Source organism: Trachurus japonicus, chromosome 23, assembly GCF_045865225.1.
Source record: "Trachurus japonicus isolate A0001 chromosome 23, Traja_1.0".
NCBI classification, from domain to species: Eukaryota; Metazoa; Chordata; class Actinopteri; order Carangiformes; family Carangidae; genus Trachurus; species Trachurus japonicus.
Genome location: NC_140929.1, coordinates 16455844 through 16482668, shown reverse-complemented (window position 1 = coordinate 16482668; position 26825 = coordinate 16455844). Strand labels below are relative to the sequence as shown.

General features: G+C 42.4%; 1 protein-coding gene across 7 annotated transcripts in view; it reads left to right on the top strand.

Moving 5' to 3' along the window:
* tbc1d22a (TBC1 domain family, member 22a) overlaps nt 1-26825 on the top strand; it is a 127234-nt gene that overhangs the window by 66312 nt on the left and 34097 nt on the right. For all 7 annotated transcript variants that reach the window (XM_085768636.1, XM_085768638.1, XM_085768634.1 and 4 more), the window contains 2 exons: nt 11330-11405; nt 20296-20423. In XM_085768636.1, the coding sequence (XP_085624762.1) occupies nt 11330-11405; nt 20296-20423 (204 nt within the window). The remainder of the gene's footprint in view (nt 1-11329; nt 11406-20295; nt 20424-26825) is intronic.

Here is a 26825-nt window from a genome sequence, read left to right as displayed (position 1 = left end):
ATACATACATACATACATACATACATACATTGATACATACATAGACAGATAGAAGATACATACTTACATACATAAGTGGCAAGGCCATGCACTTCAGTGCTGAGGTGTATGTGTACAAAACCACTTCACCATTCAAGTCTGACTGAACAAAACATACAGTGAAGTGCATTTTGAGACCTTCACTGCCAAACATCTGTGCTTTTCCACTGTGAAGGATATTTAACGTACAGAAACAGTGTAGGTGGCATTGCTTCGCAGTTTAGCGTATGTGCGCATGAGATGCCACGACACATAATCAATTCTATGCACAGTGTTGAATGTGACTGCGTTGGGGCGGGCTGACATTGATGTCAGTCGTCAAGCCTGCGGGGCCTTTGTAACAGTGCGAGCGCCGCGTATGAAAGAGCTGTTCTGTGTGGTTGTAAAGAAATGTGATTGTCTTGCATATTCTAAAAACATGCCGCAGCATCCAGAGACTAAGATAATTGCACACAGGCCGCAGCGCCGAACTTCATTTTGTTTCATCACTTCTTCCCCAAACCCTTTTGCCCACCAGCTCTCTTAATCGACCTCGCTCTCAGCGGTCATGGTTGAGCCATCTGTCAATTCTAAACGTGCCTGTCCGGGCCGCCGGTAGATTTACCCTGAACACTGGCCGCTGTTGCTCGGCATCCTCATTTCTGCCTTTCCCTCAAATACGCTTCCACCATATCTGGGTATGCTGGATTAAAGCATCCAGTCCAAGGCAATAGGGACTTTGCCGCTTTTTTCTCACAGAGCAAATAAAATCTACAAAGGCACAGAGTTCTTTCTCTCTCTCTTTTTTTTAAATTATAAAACATCAACTATTTTGACGTTTTCGACTGACTCATCATTTTCTGCCACAGTTTAAGAAGCTTATGCCAAGTCTTCGCAGCTGGGAAAATGACCTTAAAGTAACACCGGCTATAGCAGTTAGTCATCAAATTATTGATGAGGTAACGTGATCATTGTTGTATGGAAATCAGGGGGTAAAAGATACATCGTGAATCATGATAATTTAATGGTTGAATTCTGTTAATTCAATTTGTTAAACACATACATCAGTGTATTAAAATATACTTAACATCTCCTTGCCCCGCACTAAAGGTAATTAATAGTAAGGAGCATGTGTTCCGCATAAATGAAAAAAAAAGTGAGCATCAATAAATAACTATCAATTAGTTGGCTATTCATTTAAGAAATTAATAGATGCTGTGCCTTGTTGCCCCTGAGAGAGCGAGACAGAGGAAGCCGAGCCGGAGAGAAGAATAGAGTGTGTGTCTTTGTGAATGCTTTTGTATGTGTATGGATGCTGTTTGTCCCCGTGCTTGTGTTTGTTTGTGACCTTGGCTCCAAACTAATTATGTGCAATGCACCAGGGAAGCCCATGTTTCCCCCCTAATGCTTTCTAAACAATCTGACGGAGGCTGAGTGCCTCAGCACTGTAATTAGTTGGTGATCCTTGCTCTGACCTCGTCTCAAACCCTCTCACATCCACTACACACTATTAGACTTAACCGAGGGCCTGAAGGTGGGGGTCTGGGGGGTTACACAGAGTCTATCCGTGCAGTTTCATTTTGCTCGCTGCCTTTTAAGGCGCCTTGCACCTCCGGAACTGGCGCCACACTGGTTTCCACTCGCTTTGGACAAAATACTCAATTGAATCCCACTGCAACAAGAAGCTCATAAATGAGGTGGAGCAGGGGTGGGGGGGGGTTACATGGATGGAGACTTTTGTGAAGAGAAACTTGCTTTCTTCCAACCCTCCATAAACACGGCTGCAATTTAATACGATTACCTAGTGTACAGTAGAAATACTTGGAAAAATGTTTTTTTTCCCCCCACTTGTTTTTCCATAAGAGTAAATTGGCCATTAGCTGTGGTTTTTAGCGCTTCAGCACGGCGCTTCTCTCCCACCTAGAGCAGAGCAGGCTATTTTGGCTGTCAATTCATTTAAGCAGCTTCTCTAATGAGCAGCTGCTTACATTGGCAGCATCGCAGCCCCTTCCTCCAAAGGAGCGGGCGGGGATAAAAGGTAGGTTAGAGAGATCAGTTGATTGGAGACAACTTTTACTGGCTTGTCTGTCCACGCTGACGAAAAATCAGAACGACTGCTCGAAACATTTTTTTTGCACCAGACAACTTTTTTCTTGTTAAGTCTTCACGCTTCAAAAGCACTAAAAATGTCGGGAATAGTCCTTGGGTGCCTACTTTAATGGCGGGGGCCTGTAAGTGCAGCATTTTTCGTGTATGTATTATTGATGAAATTAAAGCTGTTGTCTAGGCTGACATCCAGAGCCTGTAACACCTCCTGCTGCGCTCGCTGACAGTAAGTGACAGTTTCAGGAGTGAATGAAGACAGCCGTTCTGCTGTCCTGGCTTGACCTTTAAGGCAGAGGTAAATGGACAAGCTCTGTGTGTGTGTGTGTTTCAACACCATCAACCAGATAACTGCGCTCAGCTCTCCACAGCGCCATTTACACATCAAACAGACTGCCCACTGTTGCCACATCTAGTTCTGACATGATCAAAACCATGGCTGAACTACCTGTGCTCCTGGACTAGAGGAGGGGGTGGGGTGAGGGGGGGGGGACATTAGTCACATTCAAATGGGCCAGTGTTTATTTTTCGCCCCTGATTAGCCACTTATGTGACACGTTCAAGGGCTTTTAAGCACGACTCTGCCTCTAAACTGATGCACAAATTTGAATTTGAATGAGAGCTGAGCGTTAAATAAACAGATGGAGAGAAAAAAAGAGGAAATGGAACTGCGACACATTGGTACATTTACCCATTTAAGACACGGCTCTGTTAAGTTGACCCCAATATTACCCCCTGTCTCTCCAGCAGCCAATTAGTCTTGTACTGTGCTAAATTGGACAGCGCCTCTGGCTAACTTGACTAATGTAACTTGTTAAAATTGTTCCATGTCTGCTGTTTCAATGAATGAAAGTGGAGCCGTCATCTCTGCCCAATATTGGATTGTTGATTTAAACATTCCCTTCTCATCCAAAACCATAGGACATTACTGATTATTTGTAATTCAAAACCCAGTAATTTAACAGCAAATAAAACAGAATTTTCTCCTCAAGGCGACACCTTCAGTATGTACATGCACAGGCAGCGACCCTCTGTCTTACCTGTCATGTCCACAGAGGGCAATGAAGTCAAGAAGTTGAAAAGTCCATTATTCTGCCAGCACACCCCCAGGGTCTCTCAGTTTTAAAGCCAGCAGATGAAAACCTGCCTTTTATGCTAATACCGCAGATATGGCTAGTGCAGCAGGGGCTCTTAAATGTATTTTTCCAGAGCAGGACCTAACTTTGAGAAATTTAATTTCGCCCAGGGATCTGAACTTATTATAGTTTTAATGGTTAGTCTTGACAAGTAGGGGTCCATCATTTAAAAAAAAGATGTCTGGGGCCATTTACTTTGGTATACACCTCGGTTTGACGTATCGCACCGTGACATGATGCATGCTTGTTAGGAAATGTTCCCTTCTGTCCATAAGACTCATAACTGTGGCTCTTACTTGAACTTCAGAGTCATTTATTTATAGCTGGAGAATGAACAACATGAAATACACGTACATTCATTCAATTTACAGCAACGTTTTGACAGGAAACTTTGAACAGATGAGCTGGCAGGAATAATGTTTTGGCAGGTTTTCAGTGCTGCTTCATGTCATAAATCAGGTGCTGTGTGTCAGTTGCTGAGATGCCCAAGAGACTGAAAAGATTATTTATCCAGACACAAGTTAACTTTATCTCTAACTTGCGTCACATGACCCTATGCAGTTAAGTCAACAGAATAAAGAAACTAACACAATTTAAATAAAGTAAAACACACAAACATTAGACGGTCAACAGCTCCTTCTCTCGCTGCCTCCAGCGCCTCCCGAGAAAGCACGCGCCAATCCGAGTGTGTCTGCTTATTGTCAAGGCAACCATCTGTTTCCACGGTGGCAGCAAGAGATGGGGTCTCCCTTGAGTAGGAACAGGGGTCCGAGAACCGACGTCTAGCAGACGGTAGCCAGACCAAACCAGACGCCATGTCCTGTTCTGCTTTCCCTAAGGGTTCCTTACCGTCACCTTGGGCTGTCACTCAATCCTCTACCTACACACCCACACACACAGTATAACACACACACACAGAGGAGGACTGATCTGCCAGCTGGAGTGTCTGCGTGTGTGGTGCATGTTTGTACATGTGTTTGTATTGTCTGTCGGCGCCGGTAAATGCATCCACGGTTCGAGAGCAACTTCGACCTTAACACACCCACCTCCCTGTGTGCGAGCCATACTTACTCTACACCTCATCGTTTACCTTTCTCTTGAAGATCAAGTGGCATCCTGGCATCCGAGGTAGTTTACATGCAGGTCAGTGGAGATGGAGGCAGTAACATCTGCTGAGGAATAAAGGCTTGGAAAATGAAGACGCAGTAAGGATGGATGCAGCAGCATAAAGAAAGGAGTGAGCTCTATTTTGTGGGATGAAAAGAAAAGTCGGCAGAGTAACAAGTGCTGTTGATCATGTTTAAAGTCGTACAAGGCAAGGCACGTCTCTTAGCACATCTAACACTCTACTTTGAGGTCATGTCTTAACAAACTGCATGTACCTTGTCATGTAACGGAAAAGCTTTTTCATTTGTTCTTAAATAACAGCATTGGTTTGTTCAGGGGTAAATAGGCCACTTCAAATAGAAAACAACATTAATAAGCTATTTTAAAGGAAGCTATTTTAATTGACCACTTGACTAATAGCAGCCAGGTTACAGTCTGTTTTCTGCATCAACCAGATCTCTCCCAGTGTCATGTTTATGATAAATGTTGTTTTTGTAATAGGGCTAAGAAATTTGAGAAACCTTTTTTTTTTTTTTTTTATTCAGTAGGTTTATTTACATCCGTCCCTCCCCTCCGTCTCTGTCACCTCTCTATGCTTTTTTGTTTTCCAGTATCTGTCAAATGTAGAAAATTAAACCATGCACACACATACACTGTACATTTGCAGAGAGAGGAAGAAAAGGACATGTGCAGTGTTGATATGATCATCGCGCTTCGATCGTCCCTTATCCAGCTATCAACTACCAGAACTGACTTTACTGATGTATAAACGTCAAACTTAAATGTTGTCTAAACAATAGCAGCTGCACAGCACGTCGAAAAACTGACAGCTGATAAAAATGGAAATCTGAGAAGGAGCCCACTGCCAGCTTTTGGTACATGAGCTTTTAGCCAAGCTGGAAGCCTGATGGGATGGAAGTGTTGGTCTGCCAGGCACTTAGTACACACAGTCACTGTTCTCAGATGAATCCTGGTGACTCTAGCGATGTGTTAATTTTTTTCCTCCAGTGCCACTCAGAGGTTGAGTTTGAGGCTTTGGTGAAAAGTCTCAGTTATATGATTTTCATCAGGAACTATACTTATTTTTGGTGCTTTTTCTATTTCTCTGGCAACATTACCACTTAGCTCTAAACACAGGCCCACAATGTGGTCAGCATGGCTGTAGCCTCTTCGACCCCTTTTCCACTCCAGCGCTAGGTCGGAGCCAGAGTCTGACTTAGTGTAGCATCAGTTCTTTGCTTTATGACCGCCAAAGCACCGCCTCTCAAAACTGGTTCCAGACAAGCACCAGCTTCTTGCTGGTCTATAGCCAAGAACCGATTACGCCAGGGGCTGGGGCGGGGTTACCTGACCAACAGGACCACCGCAGAGCTATTGGTGCATGCACAGTTGAATTAAGTAGCCGAGCTACAGACGGTGGTTAACAATGGCGGCTAATGTTTATTTAAGAATCAATACATCTCTGGGGTGGTGTTTAGCTCAGTTGGTAGAGCAGCCGCCCCATGTGTTGAGGCTACAGTCCTCACTGCAGGCAGCCCCAGTTTGAATCCCACATCGAATGTCCCTATCCTGCATGTCAACCCCCCCTCTCTGCCTTCCCATTTCCTGTCTCTCTCTCAACTATGCTTTCCATTAAAGGCGAAAAAGCCCCAAAAATATACTTTAAAAAAAGAAAAAAAAGAATCAATACATCTCAGCGTCAAAACGTAGTCCTTTTTTTCTTTTTTTGTCCGAAATGAATGCTAGTTAGACAGGCCTCATCAGGTCTGGCCTTCAACACACGAGGGTCGGACCGGGTTTTTAATTTCAAGCCCGTTGAGAACTCTGTAGTCACATGGGGAGCCTGGCTCTGACTTGAACCAGCTTAGCACTAGCACCAGCAACGAGCTATCACCAAATATTTTTGGTGGAAAAGTGGTATTTGTCTTATTGAGACATTTTGGTCAGCGCCAAATCAGAATTCAGGTAACCCAGCACCACACATTCACTTGCCTTTTACCTTTCCACCTTTCCCATTAGTTGGATTAATTTAACCGCTGTGTCTCAAACTGTTGAACTACCCATCGTCTTTCCCGCCCCGGGTACACATTAAAGCTTCCCTACCCCCGAGCTGCGGGACATGGATTTTCACAAAAACACAAAGCAGCAGAATGAAATCAGGCCGATCCTCCTGTAGCTTCTGTACAGCCGTAATTGTCTGCACCTTTGTCTTCACCTTATCACAACCTGTCATCTCTCTCATATAATCACTTTCTACTGCTCTCTCTTATGCTCTCACACACACACACACATGCCTGAGACTGACAGATCATTGGCCTGTCCTTCATTCTTCTCTGCAACATTGTGTGTCCATTATTGTCTAGCTTTTATCTTGACCTGTCATCTCTCGCTCGCCCCTCTGTCCTTATGTCTCTCTCTCTCTCTCTCTCTCTCTCTCTCTCTTTTACACGTACACATAGCCCCGCAGCATTGTTGTGCCGTTTCTGTCCAACTCGCTGATAGACATCCAGCGCCTCAATAGGAGGCAATCTTAGTCCAACGCGGAGCCATTGTTGTCTCTAATAGAATGGACTGAGAGGTGAAGAGGAGCTATCGATTCAGCTGACAGAGGGAGAGGAGGAGAGAGAGAGAGAGGGAGAACAAAGGAGGAGAGAACGAGTGGCTGTTGACACCTGGCTTAGAAAGAGAAACACAGACTTTATGTTTGTGCACCGCGTGTCCCTTCTTCATTCACGGCGGGCTGCGGCGAGGCAGCTCCACTTAGTTGCCGGGTCAGATGCGGTGGATGGACAGATGGCGGGAGAAGAGGGGGAACATATGAATTATGAAGGAGTGGGAGTTGATTTCCTCCTGTTGCCTCAGCTGATCAAAGATCTGACATATTGGATTTGGCAAAGACGGGAAGTGAGCGGAGGAGGAACAGGCAGAAAATAGAAAACGGGATGAAAAAAAAACAAGTAATGAAGGAAGTGAGAGAGTTAAGGAGGGAGAGGGATGAAGGGGGAGAGAGGGTGAAGGAAGTGGAGGAGAAACAGCTGAGATGGAGAGAGATGGGATAAATGTGAATACAGATAAAAAGTATAAAAAGAAAGTAAAAAGTTGTCTCTCACTCCCACTCCACACAAAAAAAGAAACTAAACGGCAATCAGTCACAAAATAAAATGCACTACAGCATGGAACAAAACGAAACACCAGGGAACACAACAAAGCAGAGGAGACATAATAGCATTTTGAAAACACTTAGTCAAGTCTAGTCTCATTAGCACCAGCAGACAGATGAAACTAGACAATGAAATGGAGAACAGAAGCTGAGAGAGGGGAAGAGTTAGAGATTGATAAAGGGAGAAATGAGAGGTTTGTGTGAACAGTTGGATGAGGAAGGAGCAGGGCCAGATTTATGAGAGGAAAAGAAGGGAGTAAATGAGTGGAAAGGAGGAAGAAGTAGAGAACGCATAAAGGGAACTGAATGAGTGAGGGGAGGAAGGGAGCATCTGAAAGCAGAGACAAATGACAGCTGTGAAAACGTCTTGAACCTCAGACACAGAGCTGTCTTTTTCTTTTATCTTTATCGTCTTGTTGCGATTGCATAACTACAGCTGAGAGAAGACTTAGTTGCCTTTCATTTCACTAAAAGCAGAAATGAGTCTTTCTTATCGAGGCTGAAGCTATAGAAGACCATGCAACAGAATGGACCAGCCAGTCAGAAGTAAAAGAAGTGATCTGAATGATGTAGGCATCAGTGCTTTTGTGTAGAGAAGACTTCAACTCTGTTTTTCTCTCTAAGTTGATTCTGGTTTAGATACTTCAGATACTTTTCAATATCCAGGAGTTTGTTAAAGGTGGAGAGTTTGATCAGGAGAGGTGCTATGGAGCATTAGGATCAGGGATGTCTTGTAGCAACTGGACACTGGACATAAAGATGGTGCTGACTCACTTAAATGGAAATTGCTTGCCTGGTGCTTCTGTGTGGAATTGCCAGAAGTGTAAAATAAAAAGTCTAAAAGGAGGGAATTTTTCACCAGAAAGATGAAAAAAAGAGAAATGAAATAGTTTAAAAAGTAAGAAATAAGTTGAGTCAGCAATGCCCTAAAAATTAGTCCAACAAGTTTTCTATATGAGCGTTTAAAAAAAAAAGGAAAAAAAGTTTTATTTATTTTAGAAGCTGAGCAAGGAGATTGTGACAGACATGTAAATGGACAAGGTGGTGGCGATGAGCAAGGACAGGAAACAACCTGACAGGTCTGATGTACGGAAAATGTGAGGGAGAGGTACAAGAAACAGAGAAGAGAAAAATAAAATGGGAATTTAAAAAAAATTGAGTAAAGGAATAGAAAAGAGAGCATGAGACAGCACATGAGAATTGTTAGAGAGAGTTCGAACAAAACAAAAAAAAGCAGAAAGAAGAAACTGGTGAGTGAGAGGCTGAAAGAGAGAAGGAAGGGCAGTTGATTAAAGCCAGAAGCTTCAATAATGCAAATGTAATTACTTGTACTGGCCCTCACACTTGCTTAGCACCTAACCGTATTAACACTGGGGTGGTGGAGAAAGAGGGGGAGAGATAGAGAGGAGGAGACACAGAGGGCTGAGAGGAAAATGAAGACAATGTACACATGTAAAATTAGCCACAAAATGAGTTGTCGTTCTAGAGTTATTTAGTTGATGAAAACAAATGTAGCATAGAGGAAATATGAGGGACATTAGGGAAAGGAATCAAGAGGCCAAATTGGGTGGATGAGAAAGAAAAGGAAGGAGAGGAGAAGTTCAAACTTGGGACAACAGAGAGCTGAAAGGAGGGAAAGATGCTGCACATAGAGGACAAAAAAAGACAGGAGAGACTGCAGCCCCTCCACTGCAGCCACTGATGGACTCAGGAGGACACATGTGCCTCGGTTCTGCTGAGCCTGAAGGACAACTGGAGCTGTTTATTGCTAAATGACTTCTACCCCCCCTCTCTCTCTTTCTCTTTCTCTTTCTTTCTTTCTCCTCTCTTTCTCCTTCTCATTTTCTCTCTCCTCCTCTCTCCATCTGTTGGATAGTTTGCCACATCAGCTGTTCTCCAGCCACACTGAAATGACCCCTCAAGGAAATGTAATCCTCTGTGCGTCTGTGTGTGTGTGTGTGTGTGTACACGCAGACACAAAATGCTTATGTGCTGTTCTTGCACGTATTGTATTCTGCAACTTCAACCAAATGACGCTGCCCACTCCTGTGATCACATCCACTTATTGTGTGTCCAAGATACACCGTCATGTCACATTACAATCTGAAAACGTCTGATTTTCTCAAGTGCAGATTAATCACAGAAGACATGCATACTTGTGTGTGTAGAGCGCTGTAGCACGCTACTTATGAACATTATTGTACTTGTGAAAAGTAAAAAAAGATGATGACAGCTTGAACTGTTTCATGTGACGTTCCTCATCCAGATACTGTAAAGTTAATTTGATGTGACCAGTTTGATTTCCCGAGAAATAACTACAACTGTGACACAACTAGTGAGGCTTGGACTGAAGCATGATGGGAAATGCCCAGATGTGATGCTCAATTGTCAGAGATTGTGGTTACAATGTTTAAAGATTGGTTACAGCGGGAAAAGGAGACGGCTCACTTTCACCAGTTTCCCGTAACTGTGTCACACAGTGTTTCTCCACCTCCCTGCAGGTCTCAGACTGTTTCATTTCAATGGGATAAGTGACCGTAATCACACATTATTACAGTTTTTTTTTTTTTTTTAAGCCCATAAATACCGAATCCATTTTCCAGAAACCTGAACCAGTCTGTGTCTCAGGAGTCACACAGTTGGTTCTGGTCTGGTTTCACTGCTGCAAAACTGTATAGGCCTTAAAGGTGAAACATTTCAACTAATATAAAACATTGTGTTTTTACTGTAGATTGATAAGACCCTGCACCGGGTTGATTAAGCTAGTGCATGGAAAGGAGCAACATGAGACATTGGTTTATATTGTACATAGAGTTTTGTTGTTATGTTTTGACTGATGACTGAGTGATCATGACCACACCCACTGAGCAGACAGGAAGTGTGTACCATCCCATACCATTAGCACTGCCTATAACATACTGTCTTCTGTATCAAGTATCTTTGTTACAACCTAGTGAGATCATTCAAGGACGGAGGGCGTTGGATGTGTTGATTTATGGACCAATCAGTGTTTCTCAAAAAACTTAAAAGTGTGTAGGATGCCGGCGTTCTAATTGACTGTTGACTGTATTAAGGCAATAACAATCCATCTACACTTACATCTCTTTAGAAACATTGTCTTTCTTCCAGCTCACCTGTTAGCTTCTTTCAGGCACATTCACAGTCAGCCGTTCTCTCTCTACTTAGGCCAGCGACTGGCACGTTATGTCATGCCAACGGCCTGTTTTCTCTGTTTACTGTTTTTTTTAAAGATGGCAAGGGTTTCGCATGAGGTGTGAAATGAGGCCTGGCGAACGCTTCAGAATCTGTAATTGCCACTGCACTTTTCTGAAAATGAATCCTCAAAGTGAAAATGTGGATTTTCAAACCCTCAGAGTGAGCTCTGTGATACGCCGGCTCCCAGGCCAAGCGGCTGCAAAACGTCAATGCGAAACAAGTCATTTTTCTTTTTCTCAGCGGGGGGTTGATTTCACTGCTCGTCTACGAAATGACAGAGAAATTTGACAATTATTTTGTTAATGAAATATCTTCAGATCTCTTTAGCTCTGGTTTTTATTTATTTATTTTGTATTTTTTGCACTTTTCAATCATTCATCCCGTGTTCACAGGGATTTTATCCACTTACTGATGTCCTTGCTCCTTGTTGTTTGTAATTACTCCTACATCATGTCTGAAGTTTGTTTGGTGCACTCATTCACTTTGGGAGTCAGCGTACATATTACTGACTGTCCTTTTTAAATACTGTACACACACTTGTGGAAGTAGCGTTACTCCATGTTGACTCCTGATTTTCTCTCCTCCTCAGGACAACTATACATTTGCCCAGCCAGGCATCCAGAGAAAAGTCAAGGCCCTGGAGGAGCTGGTCAGCAGGATTGATGGTGAGTCTTCTGCCTCGCCTCCATCCACCCATCCATTAAGTACTTGCTGCTCACAGCTCTGCCAGTTTGACTTGATTTCCATTTACTTTTTCTTTTCTTTTGTCTTTTCAGTTGTTTCTTTTCTTTTCTTTTCAATGGTCATTTCTTCTCTGGTTTAATCCAAACTCCCAATTTTTTTGTACGCAGTATACTTTTAGTATCTTAACCTGAATCTGACATTTCAAGTATAAGGCTCATTTCACTGAAGTGCTAAAGCAAGGCCATATTTAGCTCCTGAATATAGAAATGTTCCTTTGAGGTGGTAATATGTTGTTGATTGGACGTTGCTTGTCATTCATAAATGTCTTAAAGTCCCTAGTAATTCGTCCTCTGCTGGTAAAAAACAAAAAAAAAGAGGTAAAAAGAATCAAATTCAAAAATGGCTTAAACAAAGACTTCTTTCTTTAATCTTGGTTTGTGGTTTGCTTAAACTTTGATAGTTTGAAACCATGCGTTAGAAAAGGAGACACAGCACAAAGTGAGATTTCACACCTTGAATCTTCTGGGGTTTTGTCAGTTTGCAATGACAACACCACCCAGATATCATGGATATGTGTATGTGCTGGTAATTAATAGCACAAAGCAATAGCCTGCTGAGCCCTGGAAGTCGATGTATGCACACTGAGCGTACTCACACGCAGCTCGGTGATAATTCACCTAGTGTTAATTAGCAAAGCTGATTTTATTCTCTCAGTTTAATTCCTATTTTTTTATGACAATAAATGTGTAAATCTCACCTGCTTTTACTTTCAGCGACGCAAACTCACCTCTGTCACTTAAATCTCGCGTGGTGTTTTGCGACGGCCCACAATGCATTGTGCAAGACAAGGTTTTATCAAAGCGTGCCTTTGTATAGTGGTCATGTTCTGGACTAACCTTGGTGCTGTCCGACCATCCTGTCACCCGCTCTGTCAGCCAGAGGCAAGGGAGGACTCACTCGCTGCATTCAAATGGCAGGAAAGAGAGTGTGTGTGTGGTGTGTGTGGGTGAATGTCAGAGAAAGTTAGTGTGTATATGCAGGCCTGTCTGTTTGTGTGTGTGATTGTGATGAGTAAAGTTGCCTATAGAAAGGACGTGTCCGTGTGAGGGTCAGTGTCGGTGCATGTTGTTTTCTGTGTATAAAAAGGAAAACGATCCACTGATATCATTATGTGTGTATAAAACATTTTATTTGTCTGTATCTTTTATAACATTTACACAAAAGAGACAGAAAAAAAAAAGCCAACCACCCTCGCTCCAGCACACTCCAGCAAAGACATAAAAAAATGACTCTGCGTTTTTTACTGTATCTTATTCCATAAGTGCGCTGTCATCATAGTTGGGCCAGAGCCATTTTATACCTTTCCAGCTTGACATTACCACCTCTAATGAGATCACTGATAGCTTTTATCTTGTGTTACAGGATTGTTTTTCGCTCGGCTGTCGACATAGCATCTGTTTTGGGAACAATGGCCTCTCATCTCTTCCAAAATTACCTATCAGCGCTTATCAGATGTGGGGTTATCCAGGGAGCTTTGTGCTTTGACAAAGGGTGGCATCCATGTTTTTTGTTTTTTTTTGAACAACAGGCATATGTTTTGACTGCAGATTCACCAATATTCATTTTTTCACTGCTGAACTCCCAAGTCTGTTGGTTTAAGAGTTTTTTATTTTATTTTTTAGATTACCAATCCATTACATTTCTTTATTACACATAAAAACTGTTATCCTCCATTAGAGAGAACAAGTAACCTTCCAAAACGGCAAAAGAAAATGCATTAGCTGTTGCTATGAGACTCTGGATTTCATTTTCAGCCTTCAGTTGGATATCTGACACAGGGGCATTAGTAGTAGATGGGGTATTTGTTAAGACAATGGGAGGAGAGACAGGGATATTAGGACAGAGGGAGTCTGTGATGTTTTTGACCTCTGCCCAGTGTTTTATTGCATTAACGTTTGCAGTAGTGGGTCAGCAGGGATAGGACATTGCTGATCTGTCCGTCTCTGTCACCTTGTCTCTGCTCCGTTCAAATGACGGCGTGTTGCTCCTCCTGGGCGTCTGTCAGACTGAGGGGAGAACATACAACCCAGCCACGGAGAGGGGGAGTAAACTCATGGAGTGTTTTACGACCATGTCTGCATCATCTATTAATTACTATATGATTTGCCACAGTGAGGGAAGTCTAACTGACGTGCACAGCGCGGTTGTTACCTACAGGGTGCTCAGAGGTGTAAAGGCGGGTGACAAAATATTGCCGAAGCAACGACGAATGATTTAATTGTTGTTATTCACATTCAAAGTAAATTACAGCTTATAATTAGAGCAGCTTTGAGTCTGTGGAGACGTTAAGCAGTGGATTTAGCTGCCTTTGAGAGAGGATGCCGTGTCACTAACACAGGCCAGACTGTAACAGGCTTTGAAATTAGAACGACTGGCCGTGTTAAAGGCGGCGGAGAGGGCTGACAAAGTAATAAAATGTCATAAATTCTACAGTCTTGAGACAGCAATAAATTCCAGTGTTTTAAGAAAGAGGTTTAATAACTCCAATGTTGCCAGTTTATGTCCTGGAACGAGTGGGAAAAAAAACACCTCCTTCCTCAGGTGTCACCACTGAGATGGTAGCAGGGGGCTCAAAAGTGCAGACTTCACTTGAAACACTGGAAAAATAAATATATATGTATTTCTAGTTTTGCACAAAACATCAAATGTCTTCTGCAGGTGTTCGTTAGATATTCCATTTTAATTTGTGTTGTGTGAATCCACTCCTGTGGTGTAAGCTCTAATTGAACTTGAAATAAGGAGGCTAAAAAATTGCAGACACATTTGTTGAAGAGAAAGCTAAAAATTAAAGATCTTCATTTCTTTACTTTGATTCTTTTAGTTGAAAACAGCAGGCGACGTCGTTGGAAGGCTTTTTTTTTCCCAATTCTGTATCTTTTGTTTCTCCCTTTGCACGCCCCTCCCTCAAACCAACACCCTCCCCTCTGTAATTAATCCTTCTTGTAATAAGTGACGCTAACTCCCATTAGACTTGTTTGACGCCAGCACGTGTACCTCCTCAAAAGACAAGCCACTTTGTCGGCATGCTTGTAATGTTTCTGTGATCTCTTTATCTCCCCTACCCCCCCTCTTATCTCTTTCTGTGTATTTGTTGCATGCAAGTGTGTTAGCACAAGTTCATCAACATGCAAATTGCCCAAAGGTGAATTTATTTATGCAAATTAGAGGACGCACTGGTAGTGTGTCTTCTGAGTCTGAATTGTGTTAAAAGGCTGGTAGCCGGATTGTGTCATCACGAGAGGCTGAAAAAGGGTTGTAATGTGTTATTATGGATTGCGAAACATAATTCAAGATAATTTGCCTTTTGCAACAGTTGCTTTTCAAAGTAGTCACTGCATTTAGTGTGTTCATATTTGATATGTTATGCAAGTTTTTTTATAGCAGGACTTACACTTACAGTTGTGTATACTACACATACTTTTACATTTTTTAGAAAATTTGCTTTTTAAAGTGCATATTTAGTTCAGTTTTAGTTTGAGGTCAGCTACACCGTCTCTCCTCTTACTCCCACACAGCCTCCAGTATCACTAATGTTCATGCATCCTGCTCTCTATCCCTGCAGCATTATCACATTTTACATGCTTAACACATTGTTTGTCAAATCTTTAATAATTTTTTTAATTCAGATGCGATGTGCTACATACAGCCGGTTCATTTTCACTCTCTATACCAAACCTTTAGGTAGAATGTGATCCCTGCGATGGCCATCTCTGTAGGCTCCTTGGATTTGAAACGCTGACAGGGTTTTGTTTCCTCTTGAAGGCTTCACCTCTTGAGAAATAGCCACACTATTACAAACAGCTGTTATTAATAATGTTATTTACACCTTTCCGAACCTGAAAATGTTTTTAAATCAGTCGCTAAGAACGTGAAAAATCCCATACTGCTCCTTTTGTTTTCAGGCAGCAGGTTCTACCTGAACAGCTTCATCATGCTGCATTTTTAGGGACATATATGAATTAGAAGCATAGTTGATGTACGCACACACACACACACACACACACACACACACACACACACACACACACACACACACACACACACACACACACACACACGTATAGTAACATCATGAAAACATATCCTCCCCCACAATTGCTGCAGTCTCCTGCAGGCTAATCAGTAACAAATGCGTGACCTTGTGGTTGTTTGTTGTGTGAGAGGAATAATTAAGTAAGTGTCACTCAGTGGACTCTACCTTTTGTACTTGGCTTTTGAGTGTTTTCTTTTTTACCTGTTATAGCTGCATCCTACTGGGTTTGGAAACCAGAAACATGAAAATATGTGGATACTATTTCATGTTATAATAATCTATTAAGAAATTATTGTATGTGTTTATGCTTTTATATGCATATTTTATATGCTTATAGTGTTTCTCAACCTAAACAGTGATCATCAAATCACAGCCAAACAGCTGGAACAGCAAATGGTTGGTTCAATACAAAAGGTAAAGAAAAAGACTAAAGACTGGCACATAATCCAGCCTAGATGTTACACACAGTGCTTACTTAGTTGGTGTGTGAGACGGCGGTGACAGAGAATCAAAGGGACTAGATCAAACCTCGCCGCCGTCGCCTGGTTTGTATTAACAGCTGGATTTGTTTAAATCTGAGCTAAAGCTGGCAAGAATCAAATAAATGAAATTTTACAACAAAAAAAAGGTTGCAACGAGATGAAAACGTCCATTGTATACATGCAGTATATTTACAGAGAGAGGTGGGAATGGGAATACCTGATGTGAGAAGAAGTAAATGACACAGAACAGATTCGAAATGAAGCGACTGGATCAGACGAGGCTGAGCGAGAGCGAGCCGACCAGCGGGGAGAGGGAGAGGAAAGTGTTTGACTGTAATTACGTTTTACACCAAGGAGAGCTTGAAGTCAGGCGGAATTGGCCTCGTCAGCAGAATCCGGGGAGCTGCTCACTAGTCACTGTACGACCTCCGACCCTCCGCTGTCCACCCGCACCTCGCCAGCCACGAGCCTCCGTCCACCGCGGAGAGCCGACTAGCCGGCCGACCGTGGCCTCCGTCCTCAACTTTAACCAGCAGCAGGAAGGAAGACAAGACTCATCAGTCAATCAGTTTCTATGAAAGATGTCATCCCTAACCTCCCCCGGCCCTCATAACTACGCTACCCAGCATGCCGAGCTTTGTGCCAGCTGGACAGCAGCCCACGGTTTCAGAAGTCACAAGATACAGTGTAGAGCTGCAGTTTGTTGTGTTTCTTTCTTTCCATTTTTCTTTTATCTCTCCTCTCCTCTCCTCCACCACCCCACTCCTTTCCTCTCCTCTTCTCTCCTCTCTCTCCTCCACCACGCCACTCCTCACCTCTCCTCTCCTCTCTTCTCCTCCACCACTCCGCTCCTTTCCTCTCCTCTCTTTTCCACCTCTCCTCACCTCTCCTCTCTTCCACCACTCCTCTCTCCTCTCCTCTCCTCCACTCATTTCCTCTCCTCTCTCTCCTCCACCACTCTCCTCCACTCCTTTCCTCTCCTCTCTCTCCTCCACCACTCCCCTCCTCTCATCCACTCATTTCTTCTCTTCCAGCACTCCTCTCCTCTCTACCTCTCCTCTCCTCTCCTCCACCACTCCTCTTCTTCTGGTGAAGTCCCTTTCATGCGGCAGAGCAGGTTCATTAGTGTCATTTAACATTGTCTAAAGTTGTTCCACTCTCTCCCTTTTCTCTTTGGCAGCTAGCTAAGATCTGTCACCAGGATGCATACGCCGTTAATGAGCTTGCCTTGTTTATGCTTTTACAGCAGCATGTGATAATTAAACTGCAGAGAGGAGTGTGAAATAATAGCTTTGTGTTTACTTCGCACCCCGCTCGTGCGGTGGAGTGTGCGCCTAATTGTTAAACACGCATGTGTGAGCAGCGCAAAGACAGGTGTCATTCAAGTGTTTGAAGTCTGTGTTTGAGAGCAGGCCTGTGTGTTGAGCACGTGGTCGGGGCTAGAAGTGCCTTACATAATGCTGCGCCAATTAAAGCTTTATTAATGCTGTATTTGGGTGTATGCACTTGTCAGTCAGCCCTGATTAGGAGCACAGAGTGTGAGAGAGGAGGATGCTATAGTTCCTCCCGAGCTGGCTTTTCTCATGGATTCTCTGACAGCTCTATAATTACAGCTCTATCATGATGTGCGTGTGTGAGAGAGAGAGAGAGAGGGAGAATGAGTGTCATGGGTTTGATGACTATGAAATGGGGAGTCGCTGAATACTGAGCGATTTTTTTTTTTTAAATCCTTTGTTATGTAAAGAAGCATAAAACAAACATTTATCAAGAACAGAGGAAGGAACAAAGGTGGCCGTTCTCAGTGTCACAGCCCCATATGCTGCGAGTTTTCAGCTGACAGTTCTGCTTCTCGTCCTTTCTTCTCGCCAAGCGCCGCCGTGCCATGACACTGACATCGACACAGGCGTTTGAACTCCACTCCATACTGAGACCGCCTGATGCAGTTTACCGTATGGACTTGTTTGGCACCGGGACGTAATCTGGACTAATTATAGAAAAAGAAAAACAATTGATTGAGAGACAAATGTTGGAATCCAACAGCGAGCTCATGTTTCCTGAGCAAAAACTGCAGTTTTGACTGATGCGTATGTTCATCTGTTTCTTGATGTATTCCCATCTCGGGTTGATAGCACAGAAGATGAATTGTAGTTATGTCCATAGAAAATCCATCATACCTACTTTGAAAAATAAGGCTGCTGATATTCTCTATTCTTCTTATTGTTGTCAGCAAATCCCATGAAAAACTAAAGTGAACGACGAATTGATTTACTTACGAGTTTGGTCTGTAAAGCCACAGGCTGCTGTAGCTCTTTGTTCTCTGTTCATGGGCCCATTAGATGCGACCTCTGTTTCCACTGGAGGAACCAGGGTCTGAGTCAGGTTCTTTTATTCCCCAAGAGCTTCCTGTTGAATTGTATTTTGTGTAGGTTGAGGAACTAAATATCACAGATTCGTGAAGAACAGTAGTGTTTTCCATGTTATACACCTGGTATTGTTGTTTGTTTGACCAGATGATGCACATGTGACGTAAATTGAATTGATCTTACCAGGGCTTTGCTCCTGTAGTAGACACACAAACCATAGTGCAGTTTGGAGCAGTATTTGATCCACTTTGGAAAGTAAACTAACATGAGATTTTGTAAATTAAAATTCCTCCATTTGGTGAATTAAACACCTGTTGATACAACTCTTAAAAACTTGTCTCACCTCATTGCATTGTAAGGCAAGGCAAGGCATCTTTATTTATATAGCGCATTTCATACCAAGGCAACTCAATGTGCTTTACATAAAGACAAAACTTTTTTTTTTTTTTTAAACAACAGCATAAAAACAAAAAACAAAAAAACACAGTTAAAAGCAGGAGCAAAGAAGAATAAAAAAGTAAAAGAAAAGAAAATAGATAAAGTTAAAAGTTCTTAAAAAGAGCTCAGCTATAAGCATATATGTAAATGTAATGTAAATACAGTTTTGATTTTGTACTGACCATTGCAGTCCTGGCACCAGAAATACCTGCTACTTTTTTAGGGGGGGTTAAGGTTTCCACCTTAAGCTGAAAGAAATTGTAAAAGATCAAGACGGATTGCAGAATGCATATTTAAACCACTCGTCTGCTTTCCCAAGTCTCTGATGTCATGTAACGACTCGTATCCCATTCTCCAATAAATCAGCAATTTGTGAGTTAATGTGACTCATATTTAAGCTTCAGCGTACCTGACCTTGATGATCATCTTCCAGAGACGAGTAATTTCATATTTTCTACTCTCAGTGGTTACTACATGATTTCTTGTCATTACCAAATTACCGTATTTTTCATGTCAGTAGAAAATCATGCAACAACTATTTCACTGAGCTCAAAGTGCAAACGGGAGCAAATGAGACATAACAGGAAATGCAGGAAAACCATGCCTCGTGGAAAAAACGCTGAGGAGCCATATTTTATAGCACAAAGCGTGTGTGTCGACAGGGCAGACCAATGACCGTGCCAAATAACCGCAGGTATTTACGACTTTAATTAATACTGAGTTCAGGGTGAAGAATCACACACATGTGATTTGTATAGGATTAAAATTTCCTCAACCCCCCCCCCACGCAAAAAAAGATAAATAGTCACAATTTTGTTAAAAGCAACAGGGGTTTAAGGAGGTTTGCTGCACCGCACGCTGACCTTTTATGACAAATTAACAAAAATATAGTTTTAATCAGCTCCTATTGGGAGCTTTAATGTCCAAGAAATAATGAAAACACAGACAATACATCACATACACATGGCTTCTATCGTCACCTCTGGATGCCATTGACCTACAGCTCCTACCCTCCATTCTTCATCGGACTGACACGCAATCGCTTTGAAGCTTTATTGAACGATGAACGTGCTCCCAATGTGGTGTGTAGCTTCTCTCAGACAATTCTGATAGCTCTGTAATTACATCTCTATTGTGTGTGTGTGTGTGTGTGTGTGTGTGTGTGTGTGTGTGTGTGTGTGTGTGTGTGTGTGTGTGTGTGTGTGTGTGTGTGTGTGTGTGTGTGTGTGTGTGTGTGTGTGTGTGTGTGTGTGTGTGTGTGTGTGACTGACTGCAGCAGTTATTAATAGAGAAGAGTGTTATGAAGGAATGTGTCTATCGACAGACTTGTTAGTGTCATTTGTTTTCATGCCAGATCTTAAAGGGATGTTTAGGCCGTATACATCCACGTCTCTACCGTCTCTTTTTTGCATAAAGTAAAAACGAGGCAGCTGAACCTTAATCTGTGTGTTTTACTGCTGTTTTTTAAAATTATGATTATTGTTATTTCTGACAGAGTCTGTGCACCGCCACATGCAGCAGTATGAGGTGGAATACCTGCAGTTTGCCTTCCGCTGGATGAACAACCTCCTGATGAGGGAGCTGCCACTACGCTGCACGATCAGACTGTGGGACACCTACCAGGTACACACACACACACACATAGACACGAAATACACACAACAAAGCTACTGTTATTGTGCTTTTTGTTATCTGTCCATTTCTATCTGGCTCTGCGTGAGGTTTCAGAGATGGAGGTATTCTCTGATAATGACATCTATGATTGCCTCAGAAGTGGCTCTTTTGTAATTCCTACCATTGTATCCCAGCCAACCCATTTGTATGATGCAACATAATAAAGATCTTCTTTTTTCTCCGTAAAGGTATTCAAACATGGCAGCTCTCGCTATGATACCCTTAATTATTCAGAGCTCGCGATGCAGCCCAACTGTGCCACTCGGCCCAATCACACAGCCAAGCTACTGACGAATTTACACTTAAGTCATTAGTTTCACAGCACGAGTTGATTTTATTCAGTGTTAGCACAACACATGGAGCGAGACAATGCTCACTTGATAATATAGTAGTAGTTGTAGAGGGGAATGGACAAAAGGATTTAAAAAAAAAATCATTTCGGGGAAGATTTGTGGGTGAGGGATTGTAAAGGATTAGTTAATTCGGAAGTGAAACAAAGATGTACGTGGCCTCTTTCATGCGTGGAACAAAAGTTTTAGCTGTGTTAACTTATGGTTTAATTTTCATTTTATGGCGGCAGTGTTCTTTTGTAGGAGTGTGACTGCGTGTGTGCGAGTGTCAAAGTAAAGCCTATTACCGTGTTGACCTAGATGTATAAATGAGAGCCAGAGCTCAGGATCTTAATCCCATTCAAACACATGTGGACCTGTTCATTTTGCTGCCCTTTCACATTTAAACACAGCTTAATAGGCGGCACCTACAGTTATGCCAGATTGTTAACCTCAGTTGGCGTTGTCAATAACACCTAATGTCTGCTATCGATTCCGCGGGGTGTGTGTACATGCTGGGACATGTGTGGGTAGCGCCGGGCTTGAGCCGAGTAGATATAATGGATTTTCCAGTTGATGCAGAGGTTGAGAGTGTAAGACGTGCGATCACATCAAAGTGTTTGATTAGATGAGGAGAGCAGGGAGGAGATGAATGCAGAGCAAAGGTAGGGTTTAAATGAACTCCTCCACCGGTGGCACTTTGAACTGTACCAGGTGGTCGCACACAAACACGTCTGCATCTTCTCCTCTGTCATCACGGCAAAAGTGTTCACAGCCGCTCTCCGCTGTTCTTTCTGCTGCCGCTCTCAGCATCCTTTTTCATCACTGGGCGGATTTACCTTCACATTAGAAAAGAAAAAATGCAGGGAATTCAAAAATTCTCCCAAAAGTTTTTGCTTAGGAGGAAGAAAAGAGGGCTGTTAGAAGCAAAATGCGACGGAAACCGGCTTAATTAATCATGAAACATCCGCCGAAGCTTTTGCAAGATGAAATAAAGCAGCGGACGAAAACACCGGAGCTGTGTGGAGCGGTGAGGAGACTGTAACCTTCCTCAAATTTATACATGAAACAAACAGAAATGGCATATTTCCATAATGTTTTCTACATTGATTTTTTTTTTCTGTTTTGAGGTTTAACTGGTGCTTTAATTAACTTTGTCCTGTTGCGTTCGTCTTCTGTGTCACCGAACTGGAGAATTTGCCTCTGTGTTTGCTGAACTCAAAAGTCTCACATGTTATATGAAAGTTAGAACATTTGTCTTAACTCCTACGTGAAGCTCACTTAAGCTTCTCAAATAGTCACTGTGTAGAAAAATGGCCCATAAAGCATCAACTTTTTGTCAGGTAACTGTGTTCAAGGAAAACAAAAGGAGAATGTGGAAGGGAGGACTCATAAGTCTGGAGGAAAAAAGAGAGGCACTAGACAGAGAAAAGAATAAAATGAAAAGCTTTTGTAAGATTAAAAAAGCAAATGAAGTAAGAATATATTGGAGTTTATAGCTGAGGTGCTTAGTCGAACACCACTGAACAAGTTATAGCGCAAATGAATAAATACCAAATGACTCTTGTCTAAATCTTAATGAACTCCGCTGCATCACAGCTGACAGGTAAATTCAACCGAAACTGCACATAAAACTTTGACTTTTTAATCACTTTGCTAAATTGTAATAAAGCAAACTATTATGTACCCCCCCAAAAAAAGCTGTCAATCTTTTTTATGTGACAAATTTAGCTTCAACAAGATTAATGTTGCTTAAATCTTGAATTCTCTTCCTCTCATTGACATGAAACTGCTGGGTCATCGGCAGCGCAGGGCTCATGAAGTTGGAAAAATGAGTCGTGAACACACAAACTCCTCCAGTTTAAGAGCAGCCTTGTCGCTCACATGACTTATGCTTGCGATTCCTCGTAAAAAAAAGAGTCGGCCCGGCAGCACCACTATGTTTTCATAAACCAACCCCCCGGCCAGCTATCCATTATAAATACTGAACCATTGAGTTTTACTCTAGTAAAGGACTGATGCTAAATCATTGCAACAAACTCGTGTGCTCTCCATCTTAGGGAGTGTTCTTTCTGTTGTTGTAGTTTTGTGTTTTGTTTTTTGACTGAGGCACATCCGGCTGACAGACATGATGAATGAGAGATGGTAAGAGACGAGTTGTGGAGCCTGTTGAAGTTTTTTGCAGGTGTTTTTTGTTTCAGAGAAGCTACAAATCTGCCAGAGTGATATGTGACGAGAGGGTTGACAGATGGATGAAGGTTAGGAAGAAATTGGAAGCCTTTAAAAGAAAAAAGAAAAAAAAAACTGGGAGGGTAAATAACACATAACTGATCAAACTTTGTGGAGGCCAAACAGTACTAACTGTTGTATTTTATCTGCTTTACAAAGCCATATATCTCGAAATTGTAAATATGTCTGATTTTATGAGATCCAAACATCATTCCCCCCCAAACACTGACAAAAATATGATTGGATGTTCCCTTTAACCAGATCAACACCAACTCCTACATCCCTCCATTGGTCGAAATCAGTTCAGTATCTGTTCCATAATCCTGCCGACAGACGAACAGACGCAGGTGTAAACAGATTCTTGGTGGAGGTTACAAGCTCATGGTTATTCAGAAAGTACCAGCTAACCCACTGATGCGCTCTACCTGCCCCAGCTCTATGGCATAATGATCCCTATTATACATGATGTCTGCATGGTATCCATAGTAACAAGCAGTAACTTTTCATCATGCATTATCGGTAAAGAGCTCAGCAGCCAATCTAATCTCCATCCCACTGAAAGGACAGAAGTAAAGCAGAACGAATGAGCGAGAGCATAAAAATCTAATGAGCAAAACACAGTCAGAGAGTGACACACCAAGAAAAACACAAAGACAACACAAAGTCCCGCTTTCAAAATGGATTCACCGCATCGTAAACTAAAGAGAAATGCATCATAGCTTATGTCCTGACACTCAGTCACAAGTCATGTCTCATTTCCAGAGCATGATTTACACCTTGATGCCAGAGCCGTAGATACAGTGATGGGTGAGTTAAAGCCACAGGGCAGCCTGGGATTTTAAACATTTTTTCCTGATTTACAAGTCCAGGTTTGTTTAAACACATTTACCAAACAGAATATTAATGTTGCAGAGTTCTGTAGTCCTGAATACTATATGTGGTTAAACATTAAAACTGGACAAAGTGGTTGCAAAAACTGAGGCACTCTCGAGGTTGAAAGAATAAAAAGCCTTTATTTCAGCATGGCCTTATATTATAAACATGCCGACTCATTGCAGCCACAGGTTTTCATCTGGGCTGATGTGAAATGGACACCCCTATGTTAACCCCTATAGGGAAATCGATCTGGGTGGGACACAAATGGGATCCCCACACTGAAGCGCACCAGAGGTAGTGATCAAGAGACTTTTCACACCCAGGCAGCGCTACACGGATGTGTTTTTTGACGTGACATTAAAACTTGACAATTTCATTTCTAAATCAGCATTCAGAGTCTCAATTATGATTATTCTGCTTCCAGACCCACTAACATCCTGTTGCTCGATTTCTTATGTATTTTGTTTTGAATATTGTATGATTTTACTACAGTATTATAATTCTACTTGTATGCATAATCTACATTTTTCACTTTTTTAGCCCCTCCCCCTCTCCCTCAAAGGGCCTTGCCTTTTGTCAGGTCACCATTGTAAATAAGAATTTGTTCATAATGACTCACCTGGTTAAATAAAGGTTAAATAAATTAAAATATATTATTCCTGCACTGTCCATGCTTGGAAACTGCATTATAGATAAGGTTAGACAGCTGAAAGTAGATGATTGAATGAGTGCTCCATCAATTTAGCTTTGTGTGTCACTGCTCGTGGTACAGAGATTTTTTTTTAAACGTGTTCTGCTTTTATATCAAAACTGGTCACCTAAATCATCAGTAGTGCAACTTGACCTCAAACAGTTCAGTAAGAGACAAAGGGAAATGCTAATAGCAGTCAGTGTAGCGTTCAGCTGCTGGCCTGAGGCTGAGGAAAGGAGTGGGTCCCAGTAGTCAGGTGTTCTCACTTGTTTTTACCTTCACACACCCAGAATTTAGACACTTTCAAACCTGCTGTATCCAGGCTCAAACACTTCATCCACCCAACTTACACATTTCCTTTGCAGTGTAGCTTAATTCACCCTCAAAAAGAGGCAGCTCTGTGTAAAACTACCGGTCCTTCACATTGAATGGAGTCAGTCGAGCTGATTCGGACAAGAGGTGGGAACTCTTCAGAAATGTGTTTTGTGCTCTCAGGAGAAGACTGGATCATTGCAAGTTAATACATTGAATGTCTGAACTCTGCGACATACAGCGCATTATGTTTTGCCGCGTGACGGCTGGCACTGTCAGTAGAATTTGTCAAGTTCTGTAGGTTTTTTCCCACAAAGACCCTGTGACCCCGGAAACAAATGAAGTGAATTTGAATGGGCGAATGAACTCAGTTTATAACCAAGAATTACAGTGTGACGGAACGACATCACAAACCACACCACACGGGCGCACCGTCCACCTTGAGTCTAAAAAAGAAACAAGGAATGAATGATTAAACTGTGTTGTTGCGTTGTCGTGACTTGACAGCAGCCCAACTACACATTGTACTTGTAATCCATCCTCTAAATATTTGATGTTTCTACACAGTCGTTTGGATCGCAGCCTCGACACACATGCACACACCCTTCCAGAAAACACACAAACATGCACTTACACTCATTTGTTTTTTTTGTTCTTCGGCCACCTCCGCTCCGACCCAGATAGAAGAATTAGACCATTTCCACTCATGAAACTTTCAACAGAGCCGACAGCAAGACACAAAGATGTTCCTGTCTAATATACTCTGCTCTTTTTTAAAACCAGATCTCCTTTGACTAGACGGACTCTCCACTCTTCGCCCACCTCCTCCTCTCTGCCCGTCATCTCTCCTCTCAAATCACAGCACGCCGTTCCTTGAACTCCACGTCCTTACATCTCTCCTCCTGTGTGCGCTTCTCCTTCATATTTGCTCTTAAGCTGCTACTTGTGAAAGACAGTTTGTGTCAGACAATGAGTTCTGTTTGCCATGCTGCGCAGAAGAAACCGCTGCATGTGATTCCTAACCACACATCATCCTTACAGAAGTAGCTAAAGTGCTTTTCTAATCTTCAGCTCAATGGACAGCGCTCTTGAATCATGAGAGCTTACTCTCTGCTCAAGGAGTCATAGATTATCCTTGGTTTTTGGTGAAATTAAGTTTCGTAAGCACCATTTCCTTCCCTCTGCTTTGCCTGTTTTTGTTTTCAGTCTAAGCCCCCGATGCGCTTTACCGACCTTCCGTCCGAGGTCAGGATGTTTCTCTGTTTGATGATTTTTAGATGAATCGGTCGCTGTATGGGCTCCGTGTCAGCACAACCAAATATGCATTATTTATTAACGTCCAAACAGCAATCTGGATTTCCAGACTGGACAAATTCAGCTTTTTTTTGTTTTGTTTTCTTCTCTTGCAGACAAATGTCTCAAAGCACAGTGAGTGTTTGGGTCTCTCACGAATGCTGATAATGAACAGAAAGACCTTGCCCTTTGCCACCGAGCCTGTGTGTGTATGTGTGTGTGTGTGTTACAGGGGAGATTTTAACCTGAGTGTTGTAATGTCTCCTCTGTGGTCTTCTCTCTGCGGTGTGGCCATCTGTTCAGCTGCCTAATCCAGAGCAAGACAGCTCTCGCTCCGTCTTTCTCTCCATCTCTGTCATCCTCTCTTTCTGTTCTTCTACCTACACTCTCTTCTTGACATTTGTCTTATGTTCTTTTCTTTTTTTTTGTATATTTAGCCTTCAGTCTAGTTCTCCCTTATTCCTCCCGCACACTTTGTTTTTCCTCCATTCGTCACTACATTGAGAAAAGGAGGAGATGGGGAGACACGGACAGAGAGGAAGAATGATTCACAGCAGAAAACACACACACACACACACACACACACACACACACACACACACACACACACACACATCCTCC